The sequence below is a fragment of the Protomyctophum bolini genome, assembly GCF_963924005.1.
Source record: "Protomyctophum bolini genome assembly, chromosome: 9".
Taxonomy (NCBI): Eukaryota; Metazoa; Chordata; class Actinopteri; order Myctophiformes; family Myctophidae; genus Protomyctophum; species Protomyctophum bolini.
Genome location: NC_137870.1, coordinates 40,038,874 through 40,050,350, shown reverse-complemented (window position 1 = coordinate 40,050,350; position 11,477 = coordinate 40,038,874). Strand labels below are relative to the sequence as shown.

Below are 11,477 nucleotides of genomic sequence, written 5' to 3'. Positions count from 1 at the left end.
CTTCACAGAAGGCGTGCCATTACATTTCACACGTTCATACACACTGGAACTAACATGCAGTAGGAAAAATAAGGAATAAGAATTGGGAACTGGGTGGAAAAACGTTTTTGGCGGGAAGAAGGACAAATGGAACATTCGGGAATGTGGAGTAACCCTGTAGAATAGATGTTCTGTAGCAGTGTATTGCCCAATGGGTCTGGGACTGGGGCTGGGGCTTCTCAAGGTCTTGTGTATGCCGGATGTCGCCCTGTTTCTCAGCATCACATTATGTTTTACTCTGTGCCATCGAGGTATGTATATCCCACACAGGTCACGCCGGTTAACAATGCATTTCTCTAACTATATTGTTCATATGATGAATCTATAGCCTGCAGTATAGTTAACTTCAACCAAAGAACAAAACAATGTAAGCCCAATTTATACTGTGTTTGATTCGAGCTTGTAGATCTGCGATTGTCAGCGTACGACAAAATTGTACAACGGAGCATACAATTTCAGTGGTCTGAATTACCTTTCAGTGTTTATTGTAGCTATACAGCAAGGATACATGTATTGGTTTATATGAACATGTGCTTTAGGCCTTGCCTATATGTTTGCTCAGTGAATGCCCATGGGGAGGAGTGCCAGAACCTTTCATTGTAAACTCACATAGAAGTACATACCGCTGATAGAATTATGCAACCTCAACATTTTCTCAGGGGGGGAGATTCTGACGGCAATGCAGGGTGAAAAAGATTGACACACAATGCAGGATCATGGTTAATATTTACACTGACACTCTTACACAAAGAGACCGATCTACCGCTTCCTGTCTATTTTCTGTTTGTGTTGGTATTCTTGGGTGGATTGTTTTTGCTACTGTCTGCCTTAACACACCTCCAGTTGAACTGGAATAATGTGTTGCTTAACTCTTGGAACTCTTACAATGGAAAAGCAACTGAAAACATGTGCTCAAAATCACACAAGCATTGCTCAATTTAGAAACCTTTTCTGCTTGTTGGGCAGGTTCTAGTCCGCCTATGACCAAATTGTTATTGAACAAAGAAGAAAATATTAAACCACGTCAAGATGAACCTGTTCTATACCAACCCAAACATTTCAGCTCAAGACCCAAAAAGAGACATTTTGTGTCTCCCCGGCAGCAAAACGTACAAAAAAACCCGTTGATGAATTAACCACTTGACAATTTCATATAGTGAAAATAGGCCTAGCAGATCTACAACTATTGCAGTGAATGACTGGTATCGTTGTCTCTCGGCCACAGTTGACATTTCAAGACTAAAGCCGCACAAAGGAAAACAAGCACACATACAGTACACACTTACACTGATCTAATACCCCTGCAGGTGTGTTAAAACACTGTGTGACATATATCGTTGGTTGAGGTTCAACGTTGTTTATTACAATGCACTCGTCTACAATAGCAGCATTATAGGAAGTGACATTTTTGTACTTCAAACTTCCTCAACAGGATGAATAACGCTAAAAGGCTACAGTCATAGATTAGTCATAATAGATCAATTAACCTTTCACCCCCTCATTTCCTCCTCCAGTTGGAGCCATCTCCATCCACAGCCCACAGAGGAGCCTCACCAGGTCAATACAGGAGGATGTGTTTTTCTCAGTGGAAGTCGCATGCCGTGGGATCCCCACGATGCAGTGGACCTTCATGTCGGGGGCGGTGAGCCGGAGCATAGGGACCTGGATGCCTGGGGTGTACACCAACATAACCATTGATTATACGGACAGAGTACAGACTTACGTCAATGGATCTATGGGCCTGTCAGACCTGCGCCTGCAGGACACTGGATTCTACGTGCTGACTGTCACAGATGCGGCGGGCAACAGCAAGGACGCTGGCTTTGTCCTCAAAGTGAACGGTGAGTTCAACTTGGGTTTGCACCGTGCCTAAACTGTAAGTATGTGTCAATGTGCTTTTAATTTGTTGTTCGTGTTTTATATACATAATGCTACGTATAAGAATGTATAGTTTTACAAGCAAGTTTGGCAAATATGCTACAGGTAAAATTTGGGACAAAACATCTTGAATGCAGGCCACATTTTGGTGGAAACATTTTACAAAGAATTACAGCCGTGTGAAGTGAGGGGCGCTCTTATCATACATCATCTCATTCTGGCCAATCACAATTTGTGTCCTCACTTTTCCGTCTTCACTTTTCTGCCCTCACTTTTATCTTCAATATGTACTGTGCTCAGCCAATCAAGTCATCGCTGTGGGTTGATAAGCCAATCACAAGCCAATGTTTGTGTTTACGTCGATAAGTGGGTCTGCCAAAAATGTCTAAATTGTACATTTGTAGATTATATAAGATTCAAGCAGTATACAGTATCAATATTGCACAACGGGTTGGTATAGAGCTAGATTGGCTGACCATTTGCTGTGTAGTATTACTGCTGTAAGCTGTTTGAGTGCGGGGTGTATGATATCATAATGCATAGACATATTGCTATGTGTAAATTTTGCTGTCAAATATTCTTCTGTAATATCATTCCTGTCTATTCCCCGCAGAGGTTCTCTATGAGGACCTTCAGTACCTGTCTGTTTCTGCTGTGGTGATGGCCGGTGTGGCAGGCATCCTCATGCTCACTATGTGGCTCCTGAACAAGGCCTACAGGAAGATCAAAGCATGGAGACACAGGCAAAAAATGCAGGGTAATGTAAGCCGAACTAACTGAGTGACCTAATTTGGTGTACATTGGTTCATTTCAAGATAAAGGAAGAAATACTGTGGTAATCAATGGATCAAACATAACTATATAACTAAGTCTTATACTGACTCTTCCTCTAGAACAAGGGTATGTTGTATGTTCAGTGGCTTTGATTTTCAAATGCACTGCTTTCAATTTACACAACCAGCAAATGATTGACAATGTTCATTCACAGATAAGGGCGGGGACACGTGAAACCACTTTACCCACTTGTGATTTCAATGTGATATCTTTGATATCGTAAATATCATCAGGGTCATGGCAGTTACTTGACATTTTTTAATGTTTTATATTAACATGGCTATTTGACATGGCCAAAATTGGGACACAAAAATCTAATTAGTTTGTTTGTGCTGCTGTTAGTTGTTTGCTGTGATGCTCACTAATTATCATTCACAGCCATCTTTTGCTCGAGAGACGAGTAGTAGAAATCAGGCGTGTGGTTGTGCAAAGGTCTGCAAATTCGATTATAGGATAGTTACACTGGACATACTCTAGTTATAGGGCATAGCAGTGGTGGCCATTTTCCGGATCCTCCATCGATCCAGAAAAGCCTAGAATCAAGCCATCCAGGACCCGGTGAATCATGACCATAACACATTTTGATTCTGTGTATGGGTGGGTGGGTATTATACTGAATTATATGATATATTATATACTAAATACCCTTTGTTTTGTGGTTTTCCACATAATTAAATGTTTCATGGTCATCATTCACCAGGATCCTGATTCTAGGCCTAAAATGACTGATATAAATATTTTGGGAAATCTCTATCCAGCCACTAGCTTCTACTGGATAGTCTTATTTTTTTGGTTCGCTCAATTTAAACAGTAGGCTACAAAATTTTAAACAATTATTAAGACAGAAATAAGTCCAGGTGAGAAAGGAAGGGCTTATACAAGGTTCTCACCTAAAATAAGCTAGTTAAGTTAAACACAATAATAATCAAGCTAACACAATGTAATCTTTCATCTTCAGAAAATGATGATACTGAGCTGCAGCTTCGTTGATGGACAACAGACTGCACCCGGTATCCAAAAGCTCAAGACTTGTTCTACAAACTTGCCATGTCTACTATGAAATATTTTTTTCAATTACATAAAGTAGCATGGCTTGAGAAACTTTAAGGACCGTCAACCCTGAGCAAGTTGCCTTTTGCACTGCATGTTTACACTTCACTGTGGATTATACTTAATGTACACCACTGCTGATGCCACTGGATTGAATGTACAGTTTGTACACTGTACAGTATAGAATTAATCATGACACTGAGCATAAAGAATTTACATATTTATTTTCAAGGCAATATGAGGTTGTGTTTTGTCACCATCTTCCTCTATGAAACGCATACAAAAAAAAATCTATACAACTGGTAATAACTAGTCTTCAGACACAGAACCTATGTACATTGAAGTAGTCAGAATCACATATTGTTGTTGTCAGGCAGAAACCTCCAACTAACAGTGTTTCATTTTTTATAATACCGTACTTGATCATACTACACTACAGCATCATACAAAACCATCTAAAAAGCATATCCACAAGCTCAAAACGCTCTGTAGATCTGCTACTTTTGCTATTTTTTAATTTGAATCCTGGAAAGTAACAGTTTTGGAGTGTCCAAAACTTAATATTCCATGGGGATTGGGGAATATTAAGAATGTTGGCGTTATGCTCAGCCATGAAGACAGGACGTTAATAACTTCCAAGTACATTTGCCATCATCAGATTATTTGATTGAGAGTAATCAAATCAAGTTTGACTGACTAAACTGCACAAGGGGAGAGGAGAGATTCTTGTCTGAATGTGGGTAACACTAATTCACAATAGCCTCATCCGAGTGTTTTCAAATATAACCTACAGAAAATAAATCTAAACACAATAATACGGTCAGTAACTAGCCTCACCTGTAACCACACACATCGCCTGACATTCCAAAGTCGGCAGAGGGGTGAAGTTACAAGGAGGGCTGTGTGTTACACAATGATTTCAAGGAAATTATGAGAAGTTTTCATTAAGTACTTAAGATTTTTGTAAACTGTATTCATATTCTTTTTCCCATAGTTGAGTCAACAGGTTGGTCCACAGAGATGAGGACATTGTGAAAATAAAGTGTTACCATTATATCTTGAAAAACAGCACAGACAAAGTAAACTGAAGTCATCTTTTATGAATTTAGATAGATGTGAAAAGTACACATGGAATCAACAGAAATGCAGCAACAGTCGGTAAGACATGTTGATTTAGCCTCAAAGCCTATAAGACCAAAGGAAAGGCATTGCAATGTTCACAACAGTAAATGGTGAGCTGGGGGTTCTGCTACAAATGAGTTATGAGTTGTGCATTGAGTTATGCATGTACATGGCAGTATTCCAAAAGTCCAGTGTGGGGTTGTCGCACAGAATCTTTCAAAGGCAGGAAGAGTCACATGATGAACCATAAATCAGCACATGCGTCATGCGGATCTGAATGGAACCTGAAAACATGTTTCAAATGTTATTTCTAGCACTGCAAACCAGTGAAAGGAAAATCAGAATTCTGCAGTGTCCATGTGCTGTCTCCTAGATTGTACTACAACACTTTACCAGCAAAACCAGTTCCATGTTTACATGGATGTGTTCTCACAGATCTCAGGAGTCTGTCTGATGATTCCGTTTGTATTTATTTGACCACTTACATGATATACTATATAACTGAAGTATCCTAGGGCTCTATACTAGGTCCACTCCTTTCCCCCTCAATGCCAAAACTCGTCACAGATTCTTTCACCCTAGATGTTGTGACACTAGGGTTCAAGTGGTTAAGGACATGGAGTAAGTGCTGCCATGAGAAGCTCCATCTTGTAAACAAAGTTGCGTCCCTCCATCTTGCTCCAATGGACCTCCTTATAGGGCCCTCGGAGGTGGCTCCACTTGCCGTCCTGGATGGCGTCGCTCTTGGGCAGCTCTTTGCTCTGGTTGCGAGGAAACTGGACAAGGACCTTGCACCCACTCTCCGGACCATTACGCACTGGACGAAGCAGATGTAAAGACAGAAAATGCTGTTTAGTGAGAGTGTAGTGTAATTTAAAATTAACCTGCGACAAAATGTCTTTACATTATGCTTCCAGATATCTATTACCCTGAGAAACTTTAAACCGATGACACAGGGTTGAACATTTTTTTCTCTCGTACGCTTATTTGAATGAAAACAATAATTTTCCTTGGCAAAAACGTGATTCAGGAGTCACATCTCCATAAAAGAAAATACCAAATATTTGTCATTGTGTGACTCAACCGGCCTCATTTACCTGAGATTGCATATTCTCCATTGGCGGAGGCTACGGTGATGGCAGATGCGTTCCCAATGCTCTCCACAGGTCCCAGCCCTACATGGTTGCTGAAGCTGAGGACATGCCAGCCCATCACCTTAGCCAGCTGCTGAACGGCGTGCACCTGGTGCTGGGACATCTGCAGTAACACAGACACAGATAGAGTTTAAATGTACATTGGTGTCATTTAGCTGATGCACTTTTCAACTTCAAAGAAGTTGCAGCCCGTTCCCTTGTTTGCTGTAGTTTGGTCAACTTCATTGAAAACAACCTAGATTGTTACCTAGATTTCGGAGATTCGAAGATTGTGGAATAGTTGTCTGGCTACGCGAGACTACAAATGACCCAACAGTAAGTAGTGCATCTGCTATTATTATTATACTTTTTTTTTTACATTTTTGAAAAATGTTGAATAATTTATAATTACAGATACGTTTGAGAACTACTGATTTAGAAGGCATTTGTAGAATCAGCCTGTGTAATACAATACCTGTGAGAGGAGGAAGTCCTGTAGTTCCTGCTCCTGATGCGACAGGGTGATGACGCGTCCGTCCCTGTGCACCACTCTGATCTGCTCCACGCCAATGTTCAGTTGCAGCTGAATCGACCTGAACACATACATTATTCAGTCCACAGTCACCGTTAGCCAAGTCACCTTGTTGTACATCAAATAGCGGAAACAGACAATCTACAAGCTTGCACTATATGGTTGCAAATGCACACAATCTACAAGCTTGCACTATATGGTTGCAAATGCACTTTATAGTGATAAATTGATAATATAATTTTACTACTTTACTGAGCTATTTGAGTAGACTTATGTGTTACTGCAACTTCCCCTTTTGGGACATGTGACATTTTTCCTGTACTCTTACTCACTTGCAGATCTGCTCGTAGCCCTGCGAGGTGATGAGGACCTTGACACTAGACTCATACACATCATTGATGTTAGACCAGTGAGCTTGGATCTGGGGGTCCTCTATACGGCTGGCCAGGCTGTCAATAGTGCGCGCCGTCCTGAAACACGCACACAAGCAATTATCTCCTTGTTATCTCATGTTCTTGTAACATGAGAGTAATAGTATCATACAAGAGAGTCACCCAAAGGTTGTCTATCGCAACACCTTGTGAGCTTGTACATACAAGCTTTTTGGACAAAACACAAACGCATGGACTGAGGCCTACCTGCTGCGTAAGAAGATGTGCTTTGCTTGCTTGATGATTTTCTCCAGGAGGCCCTCGCTCTGCTGTAGGTTGGAGATCTCGGTCTTGTCATAGGCCATGGGGCCAGCCAGACGCAGCCGTTTGTGTCCAAAGGGGGAGCTAGCAGGGTGAGGCATCACTACGGAGCTCAGCTGCTGCTTATGGAACTGTTAAAGCAAAAGCAAGTAAGGTTGTGTCAGTGTGTTTATAACATGCAGTAACATTCGTAGCAGAGATGGAGCCCTTAACTACAATATCTGCATGGGCTCTTAGGTAGGTACCAAATAGGTGGCATTTTATTTTATGCTGTGAATACTATGCATGCAGCCACAAAAAGCATAAGAAAAACAGTAAGAATGACATAATTTTTATTTCCAGAATGTATCTGACCTCTCTCATCAGCTGATGCAGGTTGTGTTCTAGAACGTAGAGGTGGTCATCTGGTTTGGATTTCTCTGGAGACGCACGCTGGTTCTTCTTTTCTCCCGTAGAGTGGCACAAGGAAATGGACAGCTGCAGCCCTGAAGGGTGGAAACAGAGGTAGAAAAATACATGGTTTATTATGAATGATTATTATGTAAGACAAAACTCCAAAGGAGGGAGAAATATTGTACTTCTATTATTGTGCTACAGTACAAACTAGTGCCACTTACCTGGGAACGGCTGGGAGATGATCTGGTTCTTGACGACAATGTGTGGAATCTGGGACTTGATCTGGACCGCCTCCCTGGACAGCTGAGCAAAGATCTCTTTACATAGCAGAACATTTTGCGCTGCCTCCAGCTTCACATGCCACAGCTGGGTACCTGGCAGGAGCGAGGAAGGGACGAGAGGGCGGGTGAGAGGATTGGTAACGGATGATGGCAAGAGAGTACAGATATGGACAACATAAGATAATCATCAATAGATTCATTACAATATTGTGGGGTCATCATGGGAGAGATAGCGGAACATGCCAAGCTGAATGCTGAATCTAAGTAATTTATAAGAACTTACAAACCAGACAAATCAGAGGTTAAACTAACAGTGTAGAGTAATGAGCATGATAATAAATGCTGCACTACTGATTCAAAATGGGGGTAAAGATTTTTGTTTATGCATTAGAGCTACAATTCAAGCCTGGGTGCTGAATAATACCTGCTTTGGTTTTGGGCTGTCTCCTGAAGAGGTTTACTGTTCCTAGATCGCCAATGTCCGATGCTTGCTTCTGGATAGACACCTGGGAGCATACAATATACAATTTATTTGTTCACTTGCCAGTAATCTTTTTCTTTAATTCTTGCCGTGGTGGGCCCTTGAGTTTTGAATTCATTTAAATATTTCATGCAATTAATCTTCCTCACCTTGATATAAGCAGAACCCTCCAGGTCGCTGGGGATTTGTACATTCAGAGGGCAGTAGTCCTCTGGAATCTTCTTGTCCAGATCAATGTCTGTGTTCTTAATCACTTCAAAGGTACCTTGGTGAGGAAACAGGGAACCTGCACAGAGAAAAGATCAAAATCAGACCAACTGACATGTCACATTATTAGACATTATGTCACCTTTGGATCTTAAATATGATAAGTAGTGAACACATGGATATGACTTGGATTAAGAACTGGTTCCACTAGCCTAACTCTTAAAACAAAAGGTCAGACAGCAACAGTGTCTTTTAGATCGAGAAGATGATCAGATTGGGCTATTGAGTCGCTCAATAACAACCATTCACACCGTCTGACACAACAATCACACTCAGGTTTGGTGGTTTGTGAAACCCAACAAATCATAGGGGAGTGGCGCAGCAAATTTCACGTGAATGTTCCTGGCTGCATATCAATGGGTTGAGTAACCTGCCAATTATGGTATTTCCTTATCTTGATTGTTGTTTTGAATGAATTGATAGTCATCTTTTATAACCTGGTTGAAAACAAATTGCTAATGCAAACATTTAATAATGTTACCCAGTCTCACACATGCACACACACCTGCACTCCTGTAACTGAGGTCTCCCAGGATCTTATCTCCTACTTTGCGAAGCTTCCACTGTGAACGGAGTCTCAGCAGCTCTGAGTTAAAGTCCCTCTGCCGTCTGTTCTCCAGGTTCTCAGCCACAGACTTATTGAGCTTCTCTGCTCCTTTCAGCAGCATCTGAGCTGCTGTAGCCAGAGACTTCTTCTTACTGATTAACTGGAACACCTGGGGCGTCTAAGAGAGGATATGTCATCTTAGAAACTTTAATTTCCACTCTGTTTCCACTACCTTATTTAATTTAGAAATACTACAGTATATATTTCAAGTTTACACAGCACTGAAAGAAAGCAGTCACCGTCTCTGTCTCATGTTATTCTTTCTTGCTTTTACATGGTAGAGATCAATACAATCAAATCAATCTGTATACAAGATAATTAAAGATTTCAGCAGCGCGAGGGAGGGAGATAGTTGGAAAAGGGGCGAGTTGTTTGGTATCCCTTATGCCAATGTGTATTTATCCACAAATGCTGGCTTTACCTTTCCAGCTGAAGGATCTTGAGAGACGGGGTCTAAGGCCATGTATTTCTTCTCCTTGACCACGTTGAGGACATCATAGAGCACACACATCTCCGTCAGGGAACTGCGTAGGTTGTTGCGCACAGAGTCCCATGGCCAAAGGGATGGTTGGAACTTCACAGTGCCTAGAATAGATTAAAAATGCCAAAAATAATCATATTTAAACTCACCCTGACAAGCACACAGATAAATATTGTGAAAATAGCCAAACTACAAGCTCACAGTCACAACTTAACTCACAATGTTTGCCTCTTTCTTACATAATATTTGACGATTGGTATTAAAAAGGGCTTAAAGTTAAAAAAAGTAATTAAATTATAGCCTTAGAAATGTGTAGATTTATCTGCATGCACTTATACTGTTGGTTCGTTCACGTTTACTGTCGAGTTAGAAAACAATGTTGCACATTATGCTACAGTTGCTACTCATCTGTCCCCAAATATAATTTGTGGACAGACCCCCAGCTTGGGAACCACTGGCATACTCCATACTCTCCATTGATGAGGCAGTGTGGCCTCAAACACACATTTTACATCACATCTTCCACCCTGAATTCCTGATGCCGGTACACACCTTCCTCCTCCTCTGTCTCCTTCTTCCCCCAGTCACGGTTCAGGGGCTCTCCATCAGTCCCTTCCTCGTCCGACTCTGAACCCTGACCGAAGTCAATTCTCTGGGCCAACTTGGCAAGGTTCTGGGACATGGAGAGAGGGGGGACATACGTCTCTGTCCCGTCCAGAGAGACTTCCTGAACCTGCTTCTCGCAGGAGGACTCGATGCTGACTTGCACCGCTGATGGTGGACCACCCGACATGATGGTGATTATGATACTGGAATAAACAAATTATAAATCACAGTATCACACCTGAACTGAAACGGCAAAACTAGCTGGTTGATTGAATACTTTATTAACGGTTTGCAAAAAGTACAGTGGTATGATACAATGATGTTAAAAAGTATAACAAAAAGCCCTATTAAAACCCATAAGAGAAGACAATTATATTGTAAAATCAATGTTAATTTAACTCCGAGAGTGTACCTATGGAAGGGACCAAATGGGTCCATTTGATAACGTAGGCTATATCATATGTACAGTAAACAGTGGGGGGTCATACTTTTGCAGGAAGAGTTACATTGCAGACCAGACAAAGATGCTCTTTTATGGCGCTTGTGAAGGAGTGCAAGGACTGGAATCACACGTTTTTATGTGGTTGGGGTCCTATTATATTATACCTATAGACGCTTGCCAAATGGGCTTGGCTTGTTGTTGTTGTTGATCTAGCGTTAGAACTGTAAATTGAAATAACGTTAATATCTGTTGCAGCCAGTAACTATTGTAGTTGCTAGCATCATAATAGTTATGGCTGGCTAGGCACGAAACTATCTGGCTAACGTTAGCGCCTTCCTTGCTATGCATCTGGTTCAGTGTTAAAATAATGGGATAATTTTAGGCTCACCTTTCAGCAATAGAGTAGACACTAGCGCCGATCCAACACTAGGATTATAATGCTGGGTCCAATCTGAACCGGGGCGAGTGGTAAAAAGATCACAACACCATAGCCTTGTCCAAAAAACAGATCACGGAAAAAGAGTAGGTATATTAGCTAAGAGACGACACTGATCACAGTGTGTTCACTGTGTGTTGTCCGTTCGGCGTTCTTGCGCCGCAGCTTTCTCTCCAATATGGCGGCGGCAGCGCTACCGC

General features: G+C 41.5%; 2 protein-coding genes across 2 annotated transcripts; one reads left to right on the top strand and one right to left on the bottom strand.

Annotated features, from left to right (window-relative positions):
• vstm5 (V-set and transmembrane domain containing 5) lies at nt 1-4,032 on the top strand. The gene is made up of 4 exons (XM_080773055.1): nt 1-290; nt 1,554-1,880; nt 2,531-2,674; nt 3,710-4,032. The coding sequence occupies exons 1-4, from the start codon at nt 191-193 to the stop codon at nt 3,739-3,741; spliced, it is 603 nt and encodes a 200-aa protein (XP_080629181.1). The 5' UTR covers nt 1-190; the 3' UTR covers nt 3,742-4,032.
• Nucleotides 4,007-11,429, bottom strand: med17 (mediator complex subunit 17). Its single transcript, XM_080773054.1, has 13 exons — nt 11,230-11,429; nt 10,346-10,602; nt 9,734-9,897; nt 9,211-9,430; nt 8,588-8,724; nt 8,382-8,463; nt 7,898-8,050; nt 7,635-7,765; nt 7,227-7,411; nt 6,921-7,058; nt 6,532-6,649; nt 6,021-6,180; nt 4,007-5,740 (listed from the first exon to the last, which is right to left on the bottom strand). The coding sequence occupies exons 2-13, from the start codon at nt 10,584-10,586 to the stop codon at nt 5,532-5,534; spliced, it is 1,938 nt and encodes a 645-aa protein (XP_080629180.1). The 5' UTR covers nt 10,587-10,602; nt 11,230-11,429; the 3' UTR covers nt 4,007-5,531.
• Between the last annotated feature and the right edge of the window lie 48 nt (nt 11,430-11,477).